The sequence below is a fragment of the Brienomyrus brachyistius genome, chromosome 1 (genome assembly GCF_023856365.1).
Source record: "Brienomyrus brachyistius isolate T26 chromosome 1, BBRACH_0.4, whole genome shotgun sequence".
Classification (NCBI taxonomy): domain Eukaryota; kingdom Metazoa; phylum Chordata; class Actinopteri; order Osteoglossiformes; family Mormyridae; genus Brienomyrus; species Brienomyrus brachyistius.
In genome coordinates this window covers 36,145,886-36,172,380 of record NC_064533.1, presented here as the reverse complement: position 1 = coordinate 36,172,380, position 26,495 = coordinate 36,145,886, and the positions used below count along the sequence as shown (strand labels likewise).

The 26,495-nt window shown below is 44.4% G+C and overlaps 4 protein-coding genes and 1 long non-coding RNA gene across 10 annotated transcripts; 4 read left to right on the top strand and 1 right to left on the bottom strand.

Moving 5' to 3' along the window:
- Nucleotides 1-181: 181 nt before the first annotated feature.
- Nucleotides 182-2,369, top strand: LOC125739576 (G-protein coupled receptor family C group 5 member B-like). The gene is made up of 4 exons (XM_049009841.1): nucleotides 182-315; nucleotides 837-1,811; nucleotides 1,902-1,960; nucleotides 2,271-2,369. The coding sequence occupies exons 1-4, from the start codon at nucleotides 252-254 to the stop codon at nucleotides 2,334-2,336; spliced, it is 1,164 nt and encodes a 387-aa protein (XP_048865798.1). The 5' UTR covers nucleotides 182-251; the 3' UTR covers nucleotides 2,337-2,369.
- Nucleotides 194-7,190, top strand: LOC125739569 (G-protein coupled receptor family C group 5 member B-like). 2 transcript variants are annotated; one of them, XM_049009827.1, is made up of 5 exons: nucleotides 194-222; nucleotides 4,958-5,054; nucleotides 5,587-6,561; nucleotides 6,652-6,710; nucleotides 7,021-7,190. In XM_049009827.1, the coding sequence occupies exons 2-5, from the start codon at nucleotides 4,991-4,993 to the stop codon at nucleotides 7,084-7,086; spliced, it is 1,164 nt and encodes a 387-aa protein (XP_048865784.1). In that variant the 5' UTR covers nucleotides 194-222; nucleotides 4,958-4,990; the 3' UTR covers nucleotides 7,087-7,190. The 2 variants fall into 2 exon arrangements, with proteins under 2 accessions (XP_048865784.1, XP_048865774.1); XM_049009817.1 differs by lacking the exon at nucleotides 194-222 and having other exon boundaries at nucleotides 4,899-5,054.
- On the bottom strand, nucleotides 246-10,303 carry LOC125739620 (uncharacterized). Its single transcript, XR_007397220.1, has 2 exons — nucleotides 10,200-10,303; nucleotides 246-689 (listed from the first exon to the last, which is right to left on the bottom strand). It is a non-coding gene; the product is annotated as an uncharacterized LOC125739620 (long non-coding RNA).
- LOC125739560 (G-protein coupled receptor family C group 5 member B-like) lies at nucleotides 8,736-12,309 on the top strand. Of its 2 annotated transcripts, XM_049009803.1 has the most exons (4): nucleotides 8,742-9,826; nucleotides 10,348-11,322; nucleotides 11,413-11,471; nucleotides 11,782-11,951. In XM_049009803.1, the coding sequence occupies exons 1-4, from the start codon at nucleotides 9,763-9,765 to the stop codon at nucleotides 11,845-11,847; spliced, it is 1,164 nt and encodes a 387-aa protein (XP_048865760.1). In that variant the 5' UTR covers nucleotides 8,742-9,762; the 3' UTR covers nucleotides 11,848-11,951. The 2 variants fall into 2 exon arrangements, with proteins under 2 accessions (XP_048865751.1, XP_048865760.1); XM_049009794.1 differs by lacking the exon at nucleotides 11,413-11,471 and having other exon boundaries at nucleotides 8,736-9,826; nucleotides 11,782-12,309.
- Nucleotides 12,310-14,196: 1,887 nt separating this feature from the next.
- On the top strand, nucleotides 14,197-21,348 carry LOC125739579 (G-protein coupled receptor family C group 5 member B-like). 4 transcript variants are annotated; one of them, XM_049009858.1, is made up of 4 exons: nucleotides 14,197-14,569; nucleotides 19,756-20,730; nucleotides 20,821-20,879; nucleotides 21,190-21,348. In XM_049009858.1, the coding sequence occupies exons 1-4, from the start codon at nucleotides 14,506-14,508 to the stop codon at nucleotides 21,253-21,255; spliced, it is 1,164 nt and encodes a 387-aa protein (XP_048865815.1). In that variant the 5' UTR covers nucleotides 14,197-14,505; the 3' UTR covers nucleotides 21,256-21,348. The 4 variants fall into 4 exon arrangements, with proteins under 4 accessions (XP_048865815.1, XP_048865828.1, XP_048865812.1 ...); XM_049009855.1 differs by lacking the exon at nucleotides 14,197-14,569 and adding an exon at nucleotides 18,736-19,234; XM_049009860.1 differs by lacking the exons at nucleotides 14,197-14,569; nucleotides 20,821-20,879 and adding an exon at nucleotides 18,736-19,234.
- Nucleotides 21,349-26,495: the final 5,147 nt, after the last annotated feature.

Below are 26,495 nucleotides of genomic sequence, written 5' to 3'. Positions count from 1 at the left end.
TTTAAGTACTTAATTGGCTAAAGTGGAATTTAAGTTATTTTGAGAATTTGTAATGGCCCACTATTGATCATGTACATTAGCGACTTGAGAAATTTGCTTGTTTTTATTTAAGTTTTGCTTGTTTTTATTCAGAGTGTCGGTTTTTTTTCAAAGTGTCGATTTTGACGTCGCCGAGATTCTAAAACACGCAATAATTACGTAACAAGCGTTCTTATATATATACGTAGCTAAAAGAATACTTGGCATTTGAGATGAGAATGAGCATAGGCGAACATCGCGTTTTACGAGCTGGTGAATACGACACACTACGGCAAGGTAACCCCCCTATCGAAATGTGTCCTTTATAGACTGCAAATTATGCTGGCCTGAGCCGAGTAATTTAGACGAAGGTGGAGTACAAAAAAACTAAACACCAGTACGCTGGAGACAAAAGGAAAGCACGTTGCGCTTATACTCCATTTTCCACTGAACTATTCCAATAGGATAGTTGTACAAAAATTGTGAGAATTAAGAAAAAGTATTTTAATTTGTGCTTTGTCATCAGATGGCATCAATCTCTTGGGGGGGCATAATTAGGGGGAGCCATAAAGTCATCCACTTGTGTATTTGCTTTTGAAAGACTCGGATGTATCCTTCTGCTTCTCCATTTGTTTACCTAAACTGTGGAAACCTGCTTATCTCACAATACACTTTTTTTGCAGTGGTTAAACACTGATAGTATGCTGATCTGACTTTGCCATAGGTGATGTGTCTTACATAGCAGTACACTGTTTATAATGAACTAATGCCTCTTCCCCCCCTAAAACGATTTTGTCGTCTCTCTCCGTCTCTGTCAGCAATGGCATTTCCTTCGTTGTTCCCTATCCTCCTCATCTTCTCCCTGGTGGGCAGCGGCTTTGCGGAGGAAGAGGCTTCTCCTCAAGGCTGTGGCTCTTTCCTGTGTAACCTGGATGCAGCGTGGGGTGTAGCGGTGGCAGTGGGGGCAGGCATAGCTGCCCTGGCCTCACTGATCCTGGCCCTGGTGCTGTTGTGCCGCCTGCGACACATAACGGAGCCTGAGGCACGCAGTGGGGTGGCACCACTGCTCCTGCTTCTCGCCACGGTCTTCATGCTCTGTGCTGTCAGCTTCGCGTACGTCATAGAGCGGAATGACAGTGTCTGCATTGCCCGGCACTCCCTCTGGGGGGCACTGCTTGTCCTCACAATAGCATACCAAGCGACCCAGGGTGTGCGATTGCTCCGGTGCCCCTGCTTCAGGGCCTTGGCCGGGGTGGTGATAGGCTCGGCTGTAGTGCTGGGTCTTGCTATTCTTGAATGGATCCTGGCGATTGCACTACACCCAGGCCGGCCCGTCTGCCAGTACGGGCCACTGCGTATCAGCTTAGTCTTCCTATACATGCTGCTCTTGATGTTAATTATACCAATTACCTTGAGCTGTGGCCTGACTCGGGGGCAGCCAGAGTGGAGATATAGGATTGTGAGTCTGTTCGTCATGTGCTATATCTCTGCTGTGGTGTGGACCACAGATTTGGCATACCACGTGCACAAGGAATCGCTTCCTGTCCAGTCCCCCAACAGGGAAGATGAGATACTGGCAAAGGTGCTGGTGTCGCAGGCCTGGCTGCTGCTGCTGCTCCACATCGCCCCTGAAGCCCAGGCCTGCCTGCGCCCAGCCCCACAGCCCTCGGGTCCACATGATGTTCCCGAGCAGGCCCAGCCCCGCCTGAGGGGGGCCAGTTTGGAAGAGGGCATTCCCCTGTCCCCCCAGCCCACAGTAGAGAGCCAGGGCTCTGCATCGTACAGCAGCTCAGGTACGGTACTTTCTTTTTTACTACATTGACCTATTTGTGTGTTTGAGAGAGAGCATAACCCTCACTATTTCCTCCCACTCTTACATGAAGATGGTTCTGGAAGTCAGTGGCCCAGCACTTCCTTCCACATAGAGACGAGCAGCAACGCAGTGAGTGCATCTCCTCATTCAGCACCTCACACACAGACACACTGAGGCAACCCAAACATTGAACTGAACATACAGGTTTGGTCTATAGGCATTTCCCTGTTCCTCAGACCTCACCTGACCAGAGCCTAAATGCCATGGATGCAGGTCAAATTAGAACTGGGCTGCACCCCCATCAGTTACATCATGCTGCTTAGGGGGTGCATGTATACACAAGTACCCCTCAGCAAACCCAGTCAAACATTTTAAGTGTCACCACTAAACTGCTGAAGGATGTTTAAAAGGTCAGTAAATACTTGTCTCTCATCTGCAGGAGCCCATGCCCTCCACCTCCACTGGAATGTCTCATATCTGGCATACAGAGACATCAAGATTCTGAGGAGGACGGCTCTGCTCTGTTGGCCATGGACCAACTGCTGCTCCCCACTGGACATTTGCAAGAATATAATCCTTGTCTTGATTAAAATAAATAATGTTTATGACCATCTGTGTAATTGGTGTGTTTTGTGGCTAAAGGGTTAAATAAGCATTTAATTGTATTCACCATATGATATATGAGAGGATTTATGAAGGAGATTCTTTAGTATTAATTTGCATTTTATATCCACAATTTAATATTATTTGCTAAAGCTTTCATGTTTTATTTTGATAAAACAGTCCCTTTATTTGGGCGCTCACCTGCTATGCTCTGTATTCCGTCCACAACACTGCTGAGTAATGGGGATGCAAAATTTAAACAATGTTTTTAGATTGATTTTGACTTGATTTTTAGTCTAGTTTAATCGGCTAAACATAACAGTTATGTTCAGGGGTCAGTACTATGGGAAATTCTGACCCACATTGTGACCAAAATGCTTTTTTTTTACCATAACACAGACCTTTTGTTCTTCTATGGACAAGTTGGCAATCCCTGGTTATGTCATCACTTTACTCAACATGTTTATACTATATTAAAAGTGCATTTTAAAGTGGTTATATAATAATTTCCACTTCCATCGCTTTCTTATGACTTCTTATCCTAGGCTGGGTTATGGTGAGTCTGAACACTATAACCAGGAACAAAGAAGGGTCTCTCTGCCCATTCAGTCCTATGGGAAAAACCCAAATCCCAACAATGACAATTTTAACCACAAGTAACCCAACAGCTAAAAGACTTTGGGCATGTTTAGATTTTTCTTTGCACTCAGACTTTTATGAAACTGAGTTTCCTCTTGTGGGGATTGAAAAAATTGGTCTTCACAATGTAATATATACTTAACCTATACGCACAGACACATAGTCGTGTAATCATACCTTTTTGGGGACTGCTCATTCATTTCTATGGGAAAAAAATTATTGGTAACAATGACAACTTTAACCCCCACCCAGCTCTAACCATAACCATACGTAACCAAAGGACATACAAGAGTTTTTGCATTTTCAGTTTTTTCATTGCAGTCAAAGATTTTTATAAAATAGAGTTTTCCCATATGGGGACCAGGAAACTGCTCCCCATAAGGTAAAAAAACAGGTATTCATCATGTTGTGGGAACATTTGGTCCCCACAAGGTAAGGCATACCTGGACCACACACAAATACACACACATTTATTGACACGTTTTAGAACTACGTTTATGCTCACTTATGATTACATCATTCGAAGTGCAAAGGGTAGAATAAGTGGACTGCAAACTATAAAACTAAATGATACAGACCTGTTCATCAAAGTGTGGTTCAAGCAATGGAAGCTGGGGAGCACTACTCGATTTTCTGATTGTGTATTTCTATTCATCTTTATTAGTAACTGCACTGTATCCATTCACCACCAGTGCATGTAAGCAAGCAAACGCGGGATGAAAGTGCAAATATTCTAAAATTAATCAAAATTTGCCCGTAGACGATCCAAAATGCTGAACCAATACGTCGTTATAGCAGAGATCGTCTCTTTTAGTAGATATGAACAAGATATAGCACACATAGCGAAAGGGCTCAAAATGCAAAATGACTGCTATGTGCATCTCTGCCTGTGGAAATCAAAGGTCTGTGATTAAAAACAGACTTGGTAGTATACCCCATAGGGAGAGTCACATTTAAACTTGAATATTGTTCAACATTAGACTAAATCCAGTAGCCACCCCTTATTCCAAGGCCCCCAGCGGATGCCTGAAACCACAGAGAGCACCGCAACTTATATACAGTATATTACGTTTTTTCCTACACATACATACCTACGATGAAGTTGATTTTGTAAATTAGGGACAATAAGAGACAACTATGATGTTCTATTAACAACAGTAGAACATTTATAACAATACACCGTTATAAAAGTTAAGTGAATGTGGTCCCTCTCTAAAAAACACGACTGCTTGAAGGCAAGCGCTACCATTCCGCGACAACAAATCGGATAACCGAGGTGGGTACTCAGCAGCGTGGATACGATAGATGAAGGGGTGATTTACGTCCGGTGTTCTGACGAGTTCAACTACCGTAGTGCTAATCGATAGCCCCAAACCTTACCCTAACCCCGCAAAATCCCTACAACCCTAACCGCAAAACGGTGGAACTGCACATGCGCAGAAAGGCTCGAAAGCACGTCGCGATAGGTAGCGTTGCTCGATAAAACACCCCCGGTTGGGACGGTTTGGGATTTCATCAAGTTACTCAGCCTGGCGCACAGTTTAAAACTGATTAATTATTTTTTCCCATTTAATATTTTCGGACACAAAGTAACTGAAACCACGGGAAACGAAACCACCGATAAGAAGGGACCACTGTGTAATACTTTTTAAGGACTTAATTGGCTAAAGTGGAATTCAAGTTATTTTGAGAATTTGTAATGGCCCACTATTGATCCTGTACATTAGCGACTTGAGAAATTAGCTTGTTTTTATTTAAGTTTTGCTTGTTTTTATTTAAGTTTTGCTTGTTTTTATTCAGAGTGTCGGTTTATTCAAAGTGTCGATTTTGACGTCGCCGAGATTCTAAAACACGCAATAATTACGTAACAAGCGTTCTTATATATATACGTAGCTAAAAGAATACTTGGCATTTGAGATGAGAATGAGCATAGGCGAACATCGCGTTTTACGAGCTGGTGAATACGACACACTACGGCAAGGTAAACCCCCTATCGAAATGTGTCCTTTATAGACTGCAAATTATGCTGGCCTGAGCCGAGTAATTTAGACGAAGGTGGAGTACAAAAAAACTAAACACCAGTACGCTGGAGACAAAAGGAAAGCACGTTGCGCTTATACTCCATTTTCCACTGAACTATTCCAATAGGATAGTTGTACAAAAATTGTGAGAATTAAGAAAAAGTATTTTAATTTGTGCTTTGTCATCAGATGGCATCAATCTCTTGGGGGGGCGGGGGGGGGGCATAATTAGGGGGAGCCATAAAGTCATCCACTTGTGTATTTGCTTTTGAAAGACTCGGATGTATCCTTCTGCTTCTCCATTTGTTTACCTAAACTGTGGAAACCTGCTTATCTCACAATACACTTTTTTCGCAGTGGTTAAACACTGATAGTATGCTGATCTGACTTTGCCATAGGTGATGTGTCTTACATAGCAGTACACTGTTTATAATGAACTAATGCCTCTTCCCCCCCTAAAACGATTTTGTCGTCTCTCTCCGTCTCTGTCAGCAATGGCATTTCCTTCGTTGTTCCCTATCCTCCTCATCTTCTCCCTGGTGGGCAGCGGCTTTGCGGAGGAAGAGGCTTCTCCTCAAGGCTGTGGCTCTTTCCTGTGTAACCTGGATGCAGCGTGGGGTGTAGCGGTGGCAGTGGGGGCAGGCATAGCTGCCCTGGCCTCACTGATCCTGGCCCTGGTGCTGTTGTGCCGCCTGCGACACATAACGGAGCCTGAGGCACGCAGTGGGGTGGCACCACTGCTCCTGCTTCTCGCCACGGTCTTCATGCTCTGTGCTGTCAGCTTCGCGTACGTCATAGAGCGGAATGACAGTGTCTGCATTGCCCGGCACTCCCTCTGGGGGGCACAGCTTGTCCTCACAATAGCATACCAAGCGACCCAGGGTGTGCGATTGCTCCGGTGCCCCTGCTTCAGGGCCTTGGCCGGGGTGGCGATAGGCTCGGCTGTAGTGCTGGGTCTTGCTATTCTTGAATGGATCCTGGCGATTGCACTACACCCAGGCCGGCCCGTCTGCCAGTACGGGCCACTGCGTATCAGCTTAGTCTTCCTATACATGCTGCTCTTGGTGTTAATTATACCAATTACCTTGAGCTGTGGCCTGACTCGGGGGCAGCCAGAGTGGAGATATAGGATTGTGAGTCTGTTCGTCATGTGCTATATCTCTGCTGTGGTGTGGACCACAGATTTGGCATACCACGTGCACAAGGAATCGCTTCCTGTCCAGTCCCCCAACAGGGAAGATGAGATACTGGCAAAGGTGCTGGTGTCGCAGGCCTGGCTGCTGCTGCTGCTCCACATCGCCCCTGAAGCCCAGGCCTGCCTGCGCCCAGCCCCACAGCCCTCGGGTCCACATGATGTTCCCGAGCAGGCCCAGCCCCGCCCGAGGGGGGCCAGTTTGGAAGAGGGCATTCCCCTGTCCCCCCAGCCCACAGTAGAGAGCCAGGGCTCTGCATCGTACAGCAGCTCAGGTACGGTACTTTCTTTTTTACTACATTGACCTATTTGTGTGTTTTAGAGAGAGCATAACCCTCACTATTTCCTCCCACTCTTACATGAAGATGGTTCTGGAAGTCAGTGGCCCAGCACTTCCTTCCACATAGAGACGAGCAGCAACGCAGTGAGTGCATCTCCTCATTCAGCACCTCACACACAGACACACTGAGGCAACCCAAACATTGAACTGAACATACAGGTTTGGTCTATAGGCATTTCCCTGTTCCTCAGACCTCACCTGACCAGAGCCTAAATGCCATGGATGCAGGTCAAATTAGAACTGGGCTGCACCCCCATCAGTTACATCATGCTGCTTAGGGGGTGCATGTATACACAAGTACCCCTCAGCAAACCCAGTCAAACATTTTAAGTGTCACCACTAAACTGCTGAAGGATGTTTAAAAGGTCAGTAAATACTTGTCTCTCATCTGCAGGAGCCCATGCCCTCCACCTCCACTGGAATGTCTCATATCTGGCATACAGAGACATCAAGATTCTGAGGAGGACGGCTCTGCTCTGTTGGCCATGGACCAGCTGCTGCTCCCCACTGGACATTTGCAAGAATATAATCCTTGTCTTGATTAAAATAAATAATGTTTATGACCATCTGTGTAATTGGTGTGTTTTGTGGCTAAAGGGTTAAATAAGCATTTAATTGTATTCACCATATGATATATGAGAGGATTTATGAAGGAGATTCTTTAGTATTAATTTGCATTTTATATCCACAATTTAATATTATTTGCTAAAGCTTTCATGTTTTATTTTGATAAAACAGTCCCTTTATTTGGGCGCTCACCTGCTATGCTCTGTATTCCGTCCACAACACTGCTGAGTAATCGGGATGCAAAATTTAAACAATGTTTTTAGATTGATTTTGACTTGATTTTTAGTCTAGTTTAATCGGCTAAACATAACAGTTATGTTCAGGGGTCAGTACTATGGGAAATTCTGACCCACATTGTGACCAAAATGCTTTTTTTTTTACCATAACACAGACCTTTTGTTCTTCTATGGACAAGTTGGCAATCCCTGGTTATGTCATCACTTTACTCAACATGTTTATACTATATTAAAAGTGCATTTTAAAGTGGTTATATAATAATTTCCACTTCCATCGCTTTCTTATGACTTCTTATCCTAGGCTGGGTTATGGTGAGTCTGAACACTATAACCAGGAACAAAGAAGGGTCTCTCTGCCCATTCAGTCCTATGGGAAAAACCCAAATCCCAACAATGACAATTTTAACCACAAGTAACCCAACAGCTAAAAGACTTTGGGCATGTTTAGATTTTTCTTTGCACTCAGACTTTTATGAAACTGAGTTTCCTCTTGTGGGGATTGAAAAAATTGGTCTTCACAATGTAATATATACTTAACCTATACGCACAGACACATAGTCGTGTAATCATACCTTTTTGGGGACTGCTCATTCATTTCTATGGGAAAAAAATTATTGGTAACAATGACAACTTTAACCCCCACCCAGCTCTAACCATAACCATACGTAACCAAAGGACATACAAGAGTTTTTGCATTTTCAGTTTTTTCATTGCAGTCAAAGATTTTTATAAAATAGAGTTTTCCCATATGGGGACCAGGAAACTGCTCCCCATAAGGTAAAAAAACAGGTATTCATCATGTTGTGGGAACATTTGGTCCCCACAAGGTAAGGCATACCTGGACCACACACAAATACACACAAATTTATTGACACGTTTTAGAACTACGTTTATGCTCACTTATGATTACATCATTCGAAGTGCAAAGGGTAGAATAAGTGGACTGCAAACTATAAAACTAAATGATACAGACATGTTCATCAAAGTGTGGGTCAAGCAATGGAAGCTGGGGAGCACTACTCGATTTTCTGATTGTGTATTTCTATTCATCTTTATTAGTAACTGCACTGTATCCATTCACCACCAGTGCATGTAAGCAAGCAAACGCGGGATGAAAGTGCAAATATTCTAAAATTAATCAAAATTTGCCCGTAGACTATCCAAAATGCTGAACCAATACGTCGTTATAGCAGAGATCGTCTCTTTTAGTAGATATGAACAAGATATAGCACACACAGCGAAAGGGCTCAAAATGCAAAATGGCTGCTATGTGCATCTCTGCCTGTGGAAATCAAAGGTCTGTGATTAAAAACAGACTTGGTAGTATACCCCATAGGAAGAGTCACATTTAAACTTGAATATTGTTCAACATTAGACTAAATCCAGTAGCCACCCCTTATTCCAAGGCCCCCAGCGGATGCCTGAAACCACAGAGAGCACCGCAACTTATATACAGTATATTACGTTTTTTCCTACACATACATACCTACGATAAAGTAGATTTTGTAAATTAGGGACAATAAGAGACAACTATGATGTTCAATTAACAGCAGTAGAACATTTATAACAATACACCGTCATAAAAGTTAAGTGAATGTGGTCCCTCTCTCAAAAACACGACTGCTTGAAGGCAAGCGCTACCATTCCGCGACAACAAATCGGATAACCGAGGTGGGTACTCAGCAGCGTGGATACGATAGATGAAGGGGTGATTTGCGTCCGGTGTTCTGACGAGTTCAACTACCGTAGTGCTAATCGATAGCCCCAAACCTTACCCTAACCCCGCAAAATCCCTACAACCCTAACCGCAAAACGGTGGAACTGCACATGCGCAGAAAGGCTCGAAAGCACGTCGCGATAGGTAGCGTTGCTCGATAAAACCCCCGGCTGGGACGGTTTGGGATTTCATCAGGTTACTCACCCTGGCGCACAGTTTAAAACTGATTAATTATTTTTTCCCCATTTAATATTTTCGGACACAAAGTAACTGAAACCACGGGAAACGAAACCACCGATAAGGAGGGACCACTGTGTAATACTTTTTAAGGACTTAATTGGCTAAAGTGGAATTTAAGTTATTTTGAGAATTTGTAATGGCCCACTATTGATCCTGTACATTAGCGACTTGAGAAATTTGCTTGTTTTTATTTAAGTTTTGCTTGTTTTTATTTAAGTTTTGCTTGTTTTTATTTAAGTTTTGCTTGTTTTTATTCAGAGTGTCGGTTTTTTTCAAAGTGTCGATTTTGACGTCGCCGAGATTCTAAAACACGCAATAATTACGTAACAAGCGTTCTTATATATATACGTAGCTAAAAGAATACTTGGCATTTGAGATGAGAATGAGCATAGGCGAACATCGCGTTTTACGAGCTGGTGAATACGACACACTACGGCAAGGTAACCCCCCTATCGAAATGTGTCCTTTATAGACTGCAAATTATGCTGGCCTGAGCCGAGTAATTTAGACGAAGGTGGAGTACAAAAAAACTAAACACCAGTACGCTGGAGACAAAAGGAAAGCACGTTGCGCTTATACTCCATTTTCCACTGAACTATTCCAATAGGATAGTTGTACAAAAATTGTGAGAATTAAGAAAAAGTATTTTAATTTGTGCTTTGTCATCAGATGGCATCAATCTCTTGGGGGGGCATAATTAGGGGGAGCCATAAAGTCATCCACTTGTGTATTTGCTTTTGAAAGACTCGGATGTATCCTTCTGCTTCTCCATTTGTTTACCTAAACTGTGGAAACCTGCTTATCTCACAATACACTTTTTTTGCAGTGGTTAAACACTGATAGTATGCTGATCTGACTTTGCCATAGGTGATGTGTCTTACATAGCAGTACACTGTTTATAATGAACTAATGCCTCTTCCCCCCATAAAACGATTTTGTCGTCTCTCTCCGTCTCTGTCAGCAATGGCATTTCCTTCGTTGTTCCCTATCCTCCTCATCTTCTCCCTGGTGGGCAGCGGCTTTGCGGAGGAAGAGGCTTCTCCTCAAGGCTGTGGCTCTTTCCTGTGTAACCTGGATGCAGCGTGGGGTGTAGCGGTGGCAGTGGGGGCAGGCATAGCTGCCCTGGCCTCACTGATCCTGGCCCTGGTGCTGTTGTGCCGCCTGCGACACATAACGGAGCCTGAGGCACGCAGTGGGGTGGCACCACTGCTCCTGCTTCTCGCCACGGTCTTCATGCTCTGTGCTGTCAGCTTCGCGTACGTCATAGAGCGGAATGACAGTGTCTGCATTGCCCGGCACTCCCTCTGGGGGGCACTGCTTGTCCTCACAATAGCATACCAAGCGACCCAGGGTGTGCGATTGCTCCGGTGCCCCTGCTTCAGGGCCTTGGCCGGGGTGGCGATAGGCTCGGCTGTAGTGCTGGGTCTTGCTATTCTTGAATGGATCCTGGCGATTGCACTACACCCAGGCCGGCCCGTCTGCCAGTACGGGCCACTGCGTATCAGCTTAGTCTTCCTATACATGCTGCTCTTGGTGTTAATTATACCAATTACCTTGAGCTGTGGCCTGACTCGGGGGCAGCCAGAGTGGAGATATAGGATTGTGAGTCTGTTCGTCATGTGCTATATCTCTGCTGTGGTGTGGACCACAGATTTGGCATACCACGTGCACAAGGAATCGCTTCCTGTCCAGTCCCCCAACAGGGAAGATGAGATACTGGCAAAGGTGCTGGTGTCGCAGGCCTGGCTGCTGCTGCTGCTCCACATCGCCCCTGAAGCCCAGGCCTGCCTGCGCCCAGCCCCACAGCCCTCGGGTCCACATGATGTTCCCGAGCAGGCCCAGCCCCGCCCGAGGGGGGCCAGTTTGGAAGAGGGCATTCCCCTGTCCCCCCAGCCCACAGTAGAGAGCCAGGGCTCTGCATCGTACAGCAGCTCAGGTACGGTACTTTCTTTTTTACTACATTGACCTATTTGTGTGTTTTAGAGAGAGCATAACCTTCACTATTTCCTCCCACTCTTACATGAAGATGGTTCTGGAAGTCAGTGGCCCAGCACTTCCTTCCACATAGAGACGAGCAGCAACGCAGTGAGTGCATCTCCTCATTCAGCACCTCACACACAGACACACTGAGGCAACCCAAACATTGAACTGAACATACAGGTTTGGTCTATAGGCATTTCCCTGTTCCTCAGACCTCACCTGACCAGAGCCTAAATGCCATGGATGCAGGTCAAATTAGAACTGGGCTGCACCCCCATCAGTTACATCATGCTGCTTAGGGGGTGCATGTATACACAAGTACCCCTCAGCAAACCCAGTCAAACATTTTAAGTGTCACCACTAAACTGCTGAAGGATGTTTAAAAGGTCAGTAAATACTTGTCTCTCATCTGCAGGAGCCCATGCCCTCCACCTCCACTGGAATGTCTCATATCTGGCATACAGAGACATCAAGATTCTGAGGAGGACGGCTCTGCTCTGTTGGCCATGGACCAGCTGCTGCTCCCCACTGGACATTTGCAAGAATATAATCCTTGTCTTGATTAAAATAAATAATGTTTATGACCATCTGTGTAATTGGTGTGTTTTGTGGCTAAAGGGTTAAATAAGCATTTAATTGTATTCACCATATGATATATGAGAGGATTTATGAAGGAGATTCTTTAGTATTAATTTGCATTTTATATCCACAATTTAATATTATTTGCTAAAGCTTTCATGTTTTATTTTGATAAAACAGTCCCTTTATTTGGGCGCTCACCTGCTATGCTCTGTATTCCGTCCACAACACTGCTGAGTAATCGGGATGCAAAATTTAAACAATGTTTTTAGATTGATTTTGACTTGATTTTTAGTCTAGTTTAATCGGCTAAACATAACAGTTATGTTCAGGGGTCAGTACTATGGGAAATTCTGACCCACATTGTGACCAAAATGCTTTTTTTTTTTTACCATAACACAGACCTTTTGTTCTTCTATGGACAAGTTGGCAATCCCTGGTTATGTCATCACTTTACTCAATATGTTTATACTATATTAAAAGTGCATTTTAAAGTGGTTATATAATAATTTCCACTTCCATCGCTTTCTTATGACTTCTTATCCTAGGCTGGGTTATGGTGAGTCTGAACACTATAACCAGGAACAAAGAAGGGTCTCTCTGCCCATTCAGTCCTATGGGAAAAACCCAAATCCCAACAATGACAATTTTAACCACAAGTAACCCAACAGCTAAAATACTTTGGGCATGTTTAGATTTTTCTTTGCACTCAGATTTTTATGAAACTGAGTTTCCTCTTGTGGGGATTGAAAAAATTGGTCTTCACAATGTAATATATACTTAACCTATACGCACAGACACATAGTCGTGTAATCATACCTTTTTGGGGACTGCTCATTCATTTCTATGGGAAAAAATTTATTGGTAACAATGACAACTTTAACCCCCACCCAGCTCTAACCATAACCATACGTAACCAAAGGACATACAAGAGTTTTTGCATTTTCAGTTTTTTCATTGCAGTCAAAGATTTTTATAAAATAGAGTTTTCCCATATGGGGACCAGGAAGCTGCTCCCCATAAGGTAAAAAAACAGGTATTCATCATGTTGTGGGAACATTTGGTCCCCACAAGGTAAGGCATACCTGGACCACACACAAATACACACACATTTATTGACACGTTTTAGAACTACGTTTATGCTCACTTATGATTACATCATTCGAAGTGCAAAGGGTAGAATAAGTGGACTGCAAACTATAAAACTAAATGATACAGACCTGTTCATCAAAGTGTGGTTCAAGCAATGGAAGCTGGGGAGCACTACTCGATTTTCTGATTGTGTATTTCTATTCATCTTTATTAGTAACTGCACTGTATCCATTCACCACCAGTGCATGTAAGCAAGCAAACGCGGGATGAAAGTGCAAATATTCTAAAATTAATCAAAATTTGCCCGTAGACGATCCAAAATGCTGAACCAATACGTCGTTATAGCAGAGATCGTCTCTTTTAGTAGATATGAACAAGATATAGCACACATAGCGAAAGGGCTCAAAATGCAAAATGACTGCTATGTGCATCTCTGCCTGTGGAAATCAAAGGTCTGTGATTAAAAACAGACTTGGTAGTATACCCCATAGGGAGAGTCACATTTAAACTTGAATATTGTTCAACATTAGACTAAATCCAGTAGCCACCCCTTATTCCAAGGCCCCCAGCGGATGCCTGAAACCACAGAGAGCACCGCAACTTATATACAGTATATTACGTTTTTTCCTACACATACATACCTACGATGAAGTTGATTTTGTAAATTAGGGACAATAAGAGACATCTATGATGTTCTATTAACAGCAGTAGAACATTTATAACAATACACCGTCATAAAAGTTAAGTGAATGTGGTCCCTCTCTCAAAAACACGACTGCTTGAAGGCAAGCGCTACCATTCCGCGACAACAAATCGGATAACCGAGGTGGGTACTCAGCAGCGTGGATACGATAGATGAAGGGGTGATTTGCGTCCGGTGTTCTGACGAGTTCAACTACCGTAGTGCTAATCGATAGCCCCAAACCTTACCCTAACCCCGCAAAATCCCTACAACCCTAACCGCAAAACGGTGGAACTGCACATGCGCAGAAAGGCTCGCTAGCACGTCGCGATAGGTAGCGTTGCTCGATAAAACACCCCCGGTTGGGACGGTTTGGGATTTCATCAAGTTACTCAGCCTGGCGCACAGTTTAAAACTGATTAATTATTTTTTCCCATTTAATATTTTCGGACACAAAGTAACTGAAACCACGGGAAACGAAACCACCGATAAGGAGGGACCATTGTGTAATACTTTTTAAGGACTTAATTGGCTAAAGTGGAATTCAAGTTATTTTGAGAATTTGTAATGGCCCACTATTGATCCTGTACATTAGCGACTTGAGAAATTTGCTTGTTTTTATTTAAGTTTTGCTTGTTTTTATTTAAGTTTTGCTTGTTTTTATTCAGAGTGTCGGTTTTATTCAAAGTGTCGATTTTGACGTCGCCGAGATTCTAAAACACGCAATAATTACGTAACAAGCGTTCTTATATATATACGTAGCTAAAAGAATACTTGGCATTTGAGATGAGAATGAGCATAGGCGAACATCGCGTTTTACGAGCTGGTGAATACGACACACTACGGCAAGGTAAACCCCCTATCGAAATGTGTCCTTTATAGACTGCAAATTATGCTGGCCTGAGCCGAGTAATTTAGACGAAGGTGGAGTACAAAAAAACTAAACACCAGTACGCTGGAGACAAAAGGAAAGCACGTTGCGCTTATACTCCATTTTCCACTGAACTATTCCAATAGGATAGTTGTACAAAAATTGTGAGAATTAAGAAAAAGTATTTTAATTTGTGCTTTGTCATCAGATGGCATCAATCTCTTGGGGGGGCGGGGGGGCATAATTAGGGGGAGCCATAAAGTCATCCACTTGTGTATTTGCTTTTGAAAGACTCGGATGTATCCTTCTGCTTCTCCATTTGTTTACCTAAACTGTGGAAACCTGCTTATCTCACAATACACTTTTTTCGCAGTGGTTAAACACTGATAGTATGCTGATCTGACTTTGCCATAGGTGATGTGTCTTACATAGCAGTACACTGTTTATAATGAACTAATGCCTCTTCCCCCCCTAAAACGATTTTGTCGTCTCTCTCCGTCTCTGTCAGCAATGGCATTTCCTTCGTTGTTCCCTATCCTCCTCATCTTCTCCCTGGTGGGCAGCGGCTTTGCGGAGGAAGAGGCTTCTCCTCAAGGCTGTGGCTCTTTCCTGTGTAACCTGGATGCAGCGTGGGGTGTAGCGGTGGCAGTGGGGGCAGGCATAGCTGCCCTGGCCTCACTGATCCTGGCCCTGGTGCTGTTGTGCCGCCTGCGACACATAACGGAGCCTGAGGCACGCAGTGGGGTGGCACCACTGCTCCTGCTTCTCGCCACGGTCTTCATGCTCTGTGCTGTCAGCTTCGCGTACGTCATAGAGCGGAATGACAGTGTCTGCATTGCCCGGCACTCCCTCTGGGGGGCACAGCTTGTCCTCACAATAGCATACCAAGCGACCCAGGGTGTGCGATTGCTCCGGTGCCCCTGCTTCAGGGCCTTGGCCGGGGTGGCGATAGGCTCGGCTGTAGTGCTGGGTCTTGCTATTCTTGAATGGATCCTGGCGATTGCACTACACCCAGGCCGGCCCGTCTTCCAGTACGGGCCACTGCGTATCAGCTTAGTCTTCCTATACATGCTGCTCTTGGTGTTAATTATACCAATTACCTTGAGCTGTGGCCTGACTCGGGGGCAGCCAGAGTGGAGATATAGGATTGTGAGTCTGTTCGTCATGTGCTATATCTCTGCTGTGGTGTGGACCACAGATTTGGCATACCACGTGCACAAGGAATCGCTTCCTGTCCAGTCCCCCAACAGGGAAGATGAGATACTGGCAAAGGTGCTGGTGTCGCAGGCCTGGCTGCTGCTGCTGCTCCACATCGCCCCTGAAGCCCAGGCCTGCCTGCGCCCAGCCCCACAGCCCTCGGGTCCACATGATGTTCCCGAGCAGGCCCAGCCCCGCCCGAGGGGGGCCAGTTTGGAAGAGGGCATTCCCCTGTCCCCCCAGCCCACAGTAGAGAGCCAGGGCTCTGCATCGTACAGCAGCGCAGGTACGGTACTTTCTTTTTTACTACATTGACCTATTTGTGTGTTTGAGAGAGAGCATAACCCTCACTATTTCCTCCCACTCTTACATGAAGATGGTTCTGGAAGTCAGTGGCCCAGCACTTCCTTCCACATAGAGACGAGCAGCAACGCAGTGAGTGCATCTCCTCATTCAGCACCTCACACACAGACACACTGAGGCAACCCAAACACTGCACTGAACATACAGGTTTGGTCTATAGGCATTTCCCTGTTCCTCAGACCTCACCTGACCAGAGCCTAAATGCCATGGATGCAGGTCAAATTAGAACTGGGCTGCACCCCCATCAGTTACATCATGCTGCTTAGGGGGTGCATGTATACACAAGTACCCCTCAGCAAACCCAGTCAAACATTTTAAGTGTCACCACTAAACTGCTGAAGGATGTTTAAAAGGTCAGTAAATACTTGTCTCTCATCTGCAGGAGCCCATGCCCTCCACCTCCACTGGAATGTCTCATATCTGGCATACAGAGACATCAAGATTCTGAGGATGACGGCTCTGCTCTGTTGGCCATGGAGATATATTGCAAGAATATAATCCTTGTCTTGATTAAAATAAATGTTTATGACCATCTGTGTAATTGGTGTGTTTTGTGGCTAAAGGGTTAAATAAGCATTTAATTGTATTCACCATATGATATACGAGAGGATTTATGAAGGAGATTCTTTAGTATTAATTTGCATTTTATATCCACAATTTAATATTATTTGCTAAAGCTTTCATGTTTTATTTTGATAAAACAGTCCCTTTATTTGGGCGCTCACCTGCTATGCTCTGTATTCCGTCCACAACACTGCTGAGTAATCGGGATGCAAAATTTAAACAATGTTTTTAGATTGATTTTGACTTGATTTTTAGTCTAGTTTAATCGGCTAAACATAACAGTTATGTTCAGGGGTCAGTACTATGGGAAATTCTGACCCACATTGTGACCAAAATGGTTATGTCATCACTTTACTCAACATGTTTATACTATATTAAAAGTGCATTTTAAAGTGGTTATATAATAATTTCCACTTCCATCACTTTCTTATGACTTCTTATCCTAGGCTGGGTTATGGTGAGTCTGAACACTATAACCAGGAACAAAGAAGGGTCTCTCTGCCCATTCAGTCCTATGGGAAAAACCCAAATCCCAACAATGACAATTTTAACCACAAGTAACCCAACAGCTAAAAGACTTTGGGCATGTTTAGATTTTTCTTTGCACTCAGATTTTTATGAAACTGAGTTTCCTCTTGTGGGGATTGAAAAAATTGGTCTTCACAATGTAATATATACTTAACCTATACGCACAGACACATAGTCGTGTAATCATACCTTTTTGGGGACTGCTCATTCATTTCTATGGGAAAAAATTTATTGGTAACAATGACAACTTTAACCCCCACCCAGCTCTAACCATAACCATACTAACCAAGGACATACAAGAGTTTTTGCATTTTCAGTTTTTTCATTGCAGTCAAAGATTTTTATAAAATAGAGTTTTCCCATATGGGGACCAGGAAACTGCTCCCCATAAGGTAAAAAAACAGGTATTCATCATGTTGTGGGAACATTTGGTCCCCACAAGGTAAGGCATACCTGGACCACACACAAATACACACAGATTTACTGACACGTTTTAGAACTACGTTTATGCTCACTTATGATTACATCATTCGAAGTGCAAAGGGTAGAATAACTGGACTGCAAACTATAAAACTAAATGATACAGACATGTTCATCAAAGTGTGGTTCAAGCAATGGAAGCTGGGGAGCACTACTCGATTTTCTGATTGTGTATTTCTATTCATCTTTATTAGAAACGGCACTGTATCCATTCACCACCAGTGCATGTAAGCAAGCAAACGCGGGATGAAAGTGCAAATATTCTAAAATTAATCAAAATTTGCCCGTAGACGATCCAAAATGCTGAACCAATACGTCGTTATAGCAGAGATCGTCTCTTTTAGTAGATATGAACAAGATATAGCACACATAGCGAAAGGGCTCAAAATGCAAAATGACTGCTATGTGCATCTCTGCCTGTGGAAATCAAAGGTCTGTGATTAAAAACAGACTTGGTAGTACACCCCATAGGGAGAGTCACATTTAAACTTGAATATTGTTCAACATTAGACTAAATCCAGTAGCCACCCCTTATTCCAAGGCCCCCAGCGGATGCCTGAAACCACAGAGAGCACCGCAACTTATATACAGTATATTACGTTTTTTCCTACACATACATACCTACGATAAAGTAGATTTTGTAAATTAGGGACAATAAGAGACAACTATGATGTTCAATTAACAGCAGTAGAACATTTATAACAATACACCGTTATAAAAGTTAAGTGAATGTGGTCCCTCTCGAAAAAACACGACTGCTTAAAGGCAAGCGCTACCATTCCGCGACAACAAATCGGATAACCGAGGTGGGTACTCAGCAGCGTGGATACGATAGATGAAGGGGTGATTTGCGTCCGGTGTTCTGACGAGTTCAACTACCGTAGTGCTAATCGATAGCCCCAAACCTTACCCTAACCCCGCAAAATCCCAACAACCCTAACCGCAAAACGGTGGAACTGCACATGCGCAGAAAGGCTCGCTAGCACGTCGCGATAGGTAGCGTTGCTCGATAAAACACCCCCGGTTGGGACGGTTTGGGATTTCATCAGGTTACTCAGCCTGGCGCACAGTTTAAAACTGATTAATTATTTTTTCCCATTTAATATTTTCGGACACAAAGTAACTGAAACCACGGGAAACGAAACCACCGATAAGGAGGGACCACTGTGTAATACTTTTTAAGGACTTAATTGGCTAAAGTGGAATTCAAGTTATTTTGAGAATTTGTAATGGCCCACTATTGATCCTGTACATTAGCGACTTGAGAAATTTGCTTGTTTTTATTTAAGTTTTGCTTGTTTTTATTTAAGTTTTGCTTGTTTTTATTCAGAGTGTCGGTTTTTTTCAAAGTGTCGATTTTGACGTCGCCGAGATTCTAAAACACGCAATAATTACGTAACAAGTGTTCTTATATATATACGTAGCTAAAAGAATACTTGGCATTTGAGATGAGAATGAGCATAGGCGAACATCGCGTTTTACGAGCTGGTGAATACGACACACTACGGCAAGGTAACCCCCCTATCGAAATGTGTCCTTTATAGACTGCAAATTATGCTGGCCTGAGCCGAGTAATTTAGACGAAGGTGGAGTACAAAAAAACTAAACACCAGTACGCTGGAGACAAAAGGAAAGCACGTTGCGCTTATACTCCATTTTCCACTGAACTATTCCAATAGGATAGTTGTACAAAAATTGTGAGAATTAAGAAAAAGTATTTTAATTTGTGCTTTGTCATCAGATGACATCAATCTCTTGGGGGGGCATAATTAGGGGGAGCCATAAAGTCATCCACTTGTGTATTTGCTTTTGAAAGACTCGGATGTATCCTTCTGCTTCTCCATTTGTTTACCTAAACTGTGGAAACCTGCTTATCTCACAATACACTTTTTTTGCAGTGGTTAAACACTGATAGTATGCTGATCTGACTTTGCCATAGGTGATGTGTCTTACATAGCAGTACACTGTTTATAAGGAACTAATGCCTCTTCCCCCCCTAAAACGATTTTGTCGTCTCTCTCCGTCTCTGTCAGCAATGGCATTTCCTTCGTTGTTCCCTATCCTCCTCATCATCTCCCTGGTGGGCAGCGGCTTTGCGGAGGAAGTGGCTTCTCCTCAAGGCTGTGGCTCTTTCTTGTGTAACCTGGATGCAGTGTGGGGCCAGGCAGTGACAGTGGTGGCAGGCATAGCGGCCCTGGCCTCACTGATCCTGGCCCTGGTGCTGTTGTGCCGCCTGCGACACATAACAGAGCCTGAGGCACGCAGTGGGGTGGCACCACTGCTCCTGCTTCTCGCCACGGTCCTCATGCTCTGTGCTGTCAGCTTCTCATATGTCATGGAGCGGGACGACAGTGTCTGCATTGCCCGGCACTCCCTTTGGGGGGCACTGCTTGTCCTCACAATAGCATACCAAGCGACTCAGGGTGTGCGACTGTTCCAATGCTCCTGCTTCAGACCCCTGGCGGGGGTGCTGATCGGCTTGGCTGTAATGCAGGTTATAGCCATTGTGGAATGGATCCTGGCGATTGCAGTGCACCCGGGCCAGCCCGTCTGCCAGTACGAGCCACTGCGTTTCAGCTTGGTCTGCATGTACGGGCTGGTCCTGTTCATAGCAGTGCCATTCACCTTGATCTGGGCCTTGGCTCGGGGGCAGCCTCAGTGGAGATTCCGGACCTTGTGTCTGCTCCTCATGAGCTTCACTTCGCTCGTTGTTTGGGTGTTCTATGTGTTACTCTATCGGTTTAAGAAAGTGATTCCTGGCGAGTCCTCCAACTGGAAGGACCAGTTACTGGCAGAGGTGCTGATGGCGCAGGCCTGGCTTCTGCTGCTGCTCCACATCGCCCCTGAAGCCCATGCCTGCCTGCGCCGAACCCCACAGCCCTCGGGTCCACATGATGTTCCCGAGCAGGCCCAGCCCCGCCCAAGGGGGGCCAGTTTGGAAGAGGGCATTCCCCTGTCCCCCCAGCCCACAGTAGAGAGCCAGGGCTCTGCATCGTACAGCAGCTCAGGTACGGTACTTTCTTTTTTACTACATTGACCTATTTGTGTGTTTGAGAGAGAGCATAACCCTCACTATTTCCTCCCACTCTTACATGAAGATGGTTCTGGAAGTCAGTGGCCCAGCACTTCCTTCCACATAGAGACGAGCAGCAACGCAGTGAGTGCATCTCCTCATTCAGCACCTCACACACAGACACACTGAGGCAACCCAAACATTGAACTGAACATACAGGTTTGGTCTATAGGCATTTCCCTGTTCCTCAGACCTCACCTGACCAGAGCCTAAATGCCATGGATGCAGGTCAAATTAGAACTGGGCTGCACCCCCATCAGTTACATCATGCTGCTTAGGGGGTGCATGTATACACAAGTACCCCTCAGCAAACCCAGTCAAACATTTTAAGTGTCACCACTAAACTGCTGAAGGATGTTTAAAAGGTCAGTAAATACTTGTCTCTCATCTGCAGGAGCCCATGCCCTCCACCTCCACTGGAATGTCTCATATCTGGCATACAGAGACATCAAGATTCTGAGGAGGACGGCTCTGCTCTGTTGGCCATGGAGATATATTGCAAGAATATAATCCTTGTCTTGATTAAAATAAATGTTTATGACCATCTGTGTAATTGGTGTGTTTTGTGGCTAAAGGGTTAAATAAGCATTTAATTGTATTCACCATATGATATATGAGAGGATTTATGAAGGAGATTCTTTAGTATTAATTTGTATTTTATTTCCACAATTTAATATTATTTGCTAAAGATGTAAGTTTATTTAGCATTATTGCGGTAGAGAGATGCTTTATTGTCATTGTAAGTACAATGAGATTTAGTTTAGATCATGTCAGCAGATGCACAGTATATTTACAATTAAATAGATTCTGAGGCATAAATAGAATGGGAGAGTATGTACAGACACCATATATGTACAAGATACATATATACACACACAATAAGGTATTGGTAAGTTCACAAAGGAGTTTTCTAGTGGACTAAATGCAAATAAAAACAAAAATTGCACGTGGGGTACTGCTTGAGAATGTTTGAGATCAGTGCTGAGAGTTCAGCAGTGTGATGGATGCTGGGTAAAAACTGTTCCTCAGCCGGGTTGTGCAGGCATACAGGGTTCTGTAGCGTCTACCAGAAGGCAGAGGTGTGAAGAGTTTATGTCCAGGATGGGAAGGGTCCTTGGTTATTTTTCCAGCTCTGTGGCTGCACTGGGCGCGGTGGATTTCTTCTAGTGAGGGAAGCTGGGTACCAGTGATCCGTTGGGCTGTCCTGATGATGCGTTGCAGGGTTTTCCTGTTCTCTGGGGTGCATCCAGAGTGTGTGATAGGACCAGCCGCTCAAAGCACTTCATAACGATGGATGTCAGGGCCACTGGACGGTAGTCATTCTGGGTGCTGACCACTGCCTGTTTAGGGACGGGGATGATGGTGGCAGATTTGAGGCAGGTGGGGACAATGGCTAATACAAATCTAGCACTGAAATAGGATTTTGAAAGGCTGGCCACAATTCTGAAGATACATTATTCTATTATTCATGCAGCATGGTTTATCACATACAACGGGACAAGACAAGTCTCGAGTACTACAACACACAGGGTTTCCTCAGAAGACGATTCAGCTATAACATTGGTTCACAAGCTTTTTGTTTATAATTTATGGTGTGCCAGATTGATTTTGTGATGCTGGTTATAGCACTTCAAAATTTTCACATCACATAATGTTGTTGAGAAACGGCCCATGTTATAATTATTGTAAAATACACGTATTTTGCGTAACATTGGTTAACAAAGATCTGAGTATAATACTACTAAGAGTTGTCTTATGAACTTAATGCTGCTTTAAGAAATGCACTTAGAAATTTCCTCTGACCAATAGTTTTTCAGTGATGTAATTTTAGGCTATATTGATAGTATATAATTCCTAATGAAGAATGGGCATATTTCAGAGTAAATGTGTGATGCCCGGCTCGTCTGCTCCTCGTGTGTGCCACGCCCCCTGATTACCCACGTGTACTTCCCTGATTGTCTCCATCTTTGTCTGCTTATTTTGATTAGTCACGTCCTATTTAAGTCCTGGTCTTACCTGTTCTTGTTGTCTGTCATTGTGGATCTACTGTGGTTAGGTGTGGTGTCGATGTTCCTCGTTCCCAGTTACCGGAATAAACCCCAGTTTTCCCCGATTTCGCCTTGTTTGCCTGGTCTTTGGCCATCTACCCATACGATCGCCTGTCCGCTCTTCCACGATCGTGACAAAATGCATATTTACATTTTATTTCTGAACATTTTTAGGACTTCACAGAACAGCACAAAGTACTATATGTGTGTTTTGCTAGAGTTTACAAATTGTACCATTTTGAGAGAAGACCCTGGTCTCACTCATATGTAGGACACATCACTTGCTAAAGTCTAATCAACATACCATCAGTGTTTAACGACCGCAACCAAGTGTACTGTGAGAAGCAGGTTTCCACAGTTCAGGTAAACGAATGAAGAAGCAGGATACATCTGAGTCTTTCAAAAGTAAAAAGTGGATGATTTTATGGTTCCCCTTCATGCCAAATTCAAATTATCATTTAAAAATATATGAAAAGTACAAAAAGTCTAAAATGTGTCCCCCAGTGTGAATGAAGATGTAAAAATCTGTTGAATTGTCACGGAATTGTCCAAGAAGAAAAAAAAATTGTCAGATGTTAGTTTCTGTTTCGTTTAATTTGTTAGTCTATGTTAAACTCGGGTTCATGGTTAAGACTTTGACGTAACAGCCTAGGTTTATTTCAACCAGCAAGGCTACCTTCTTTTCACATACACAGGATATATTAGTTCTTGAAAGTAGGAACGACAACGTTTGAGATGCATGGTATGTCAATTCCATGTCAATTCCAACTCACTTTATTCACCTATGCCGAGGCAACACAGGGAAGAATAATTTCCTGTAGCACCTGTTTATGAGATTTTGGTCATATTGCAAAGTCCTAGATTTGTGTGTTAAATAAAATTTGACCAGATGAAGATTTTAACATTTTTGTCATGATATTACCAACATGCAATTGACCAATAAGTCACCCTGATCACAAAGATCCGAGGATTGCCTCTTGCCATTAAGGTCCCAGGTCCTGTTATGCCGTGAAAAAGCGACGCCCAAAGTGGCCAGAAGCTACAGAAATTCCTGATGAAGACCGCAAGGGAACTTGGAACCAGGGGCGGCTGCACAAAACATTTGCCTTAAAGTCTTACTTAGTTTCCTTACAATACAATCAGTTGCGACAAACAAACAAACTTCGTCACAACTTTATCTCTGACCTGTCTGGTGAGTTCCTTGGTCTTCATGATATCGTTGGTTCACTACTGTTCCCTAACAAACCACTGAGGCCATCACAGAACAGGTGTATTTATGATGAGACTAAATTACACACAGATGGACTCTATCATCTAATTAGGTGACTTCTGAAGGCAACTGATTGCACTGCATTCTTTTAGGGGTATCAGAATACAGGGGGCTGAATACAAATGCACCCCATACTTTTCAGATATTTATTTGCTTACATTTTTGAAAACCATGTATCTTTTTAGTTCTACTTCACAATTATGTGATTCTTTGTGTTGGTCTATCACATAAAATCTCAATAAAAAAACATTTAAGTTTGTGGTTGTAAGGTGACAAAATGGCACTGTACGATCATTTTTTACTCAGGAAAGGTTCACCAATCTGTATTTGGGGGAATAATCCTGATTTTTTATCACAGCTCTGATGCATCTTGTCATGCTTTTCACCAGTCTGTTACTGGCTGATGTAATCCCATTCCATCCATCCATCCATTTTCCAAACTGCTTATCCTACTGGGTCGCGGGGGGGTCCGGAGCCTATCCCAGAAGCAATGGGCACGAGGCAGGGAACAACCCAGGATGGGGGGCCAGCCCATCGCAGGGCACACTCACACATCATTCACTCACACATGCACACCTATGGGCAATTTAGTAACTCCAATTAGCCTCAGCATGTTTTTGGACTGTGGGGGGGAAACCGGAGTACCCGGAGGAAACCCCACGACGACATGGGGAGAACATGCAAACTCCGCACACATGTAACCCAGGTGGAGATTCAAACCCGGGTCTGGCAACAGTGCTAATCACTGCACCACCATGCTGCCCCCCCATTCCAGGCAGAAAAGTTTAAACAACTTTATCCGATGACTTGTGACTATTCATATGCCGCTTTATAATATTTCAGAGGTTTTCCATAGGCTTCAAGTCTGGAGAATGAATTGGCAATGTTAGAATCTTGATCTTCCTTAATCCTCCATACACGCCTTGTGGGGGATCTGGTAACCTTATCAGCAGGTGCCTTTCGGTAGATTTTGATGATTGGGGGAGGTCTGACAGGGAGGCTGAAGCAAATTTCAAAGGAGGTTTAAACTCATTATTTTCCTTGATCCCCTTGATTGACCTGGCTGTACAGAGCACTATCTTACTGGAAAACCTAGTCATCATAGTTGGACAACATAGTCTGAGCAGATTGAGGCAAGTATTCTTTCAGGACAACCATATACTTTTGCTCAGTTACGCAAAGTTCCCAGAGACAAATCTACCCGATTCCATGCTTGCTGAAATACCCCCAGATCATCAGCGATCCTACGGCAAATTTCACAGTAGGCTTGAGACAATGGAGCTTGTGGGGCTCACCAGGTCTCTAACTGTCAAATAGCCTGTATTAGGCTGAACTGAAAATTGCACTCATCAGATAAGATGGACTTTTGTAAGCTCCAACCTGGCTCTTTGCTTCTTATTGACCTAGGTCCTGCTTCAAGGAGCCTGTTTCGAACCATCCCAGCTTCCCATTCTTTTTGAAGTTCACTTGAGGTTATCCTTTGATTCATGAGGCACTGTTGGGTGAGTTGGCAATCATCACTAACATTAGTAAGTCATTTCTGACCTCTGCCTCACTGTGGTCGTTCCCAGAGTCTCCAGCTTCACCTTGTTCTTGTGTAGCACCATATTGGATATCCTAAGATAGGAACTGACTTAACACTCATTGCAGCCTTCTGCCAGCAGGACCAGGACAGTAACCTTCTGCCAGCAGAACCAGGACAGCAGCCTTCTGCCAGTAGGACCAGGACAGCAGCCTTCTGCCAGCAGGACCAGTACAGCAGCCTTCTGCCAGCAGGACCAGGACAGCAACCTTCTGCCAGCAGGACCAGGACAGCAACCTTCTGCCAGCAGGACCAGGACAGTAGCCTTCTGCCAGCAGGACCAGTACAGCAGCCTTCTGGCAGTAGGACCAGGACAGCAACCTTCTGCCAGCAGGACCAGTACAGCAGCCTTCTGCCAGCAGGACCAGGACAGCAACCTTCTGCCAGAAGGACCAGTACAGCAGCCTTCTGCCAGCAGGACCAGGACAGCAGCCTTCTGCCAGCAGGACCAGGACAGCAACCTTCTGCCAGCAGGACCAGGACAGCAGCCTTCTGCCAGCAGGACCAGTACAGCAGCCTTTTGCCAGCAGGACCAGGACAGCAACATTCTGCCAGCAGGACCAGTACAGCAGCCTTCTGCCAGCAGGACCAGGAGAGCAACATTCTGCCAGCAGGACCAGTACAGCAACCTTCTGCCAGCAGGACCAGGACAGCAGCCTTCTGCCAGCAGGACCAGGACAGCAACCTTCTGCCAGCAGGACCAGTACAGCAGCCTTCTGCCAGCAGGACCAGGACAGCAGCCTTCTGCCAGCAGGACCAGGACAGCAACCTTCTGCCAGCAGGACCGGTACAGCAGCCTT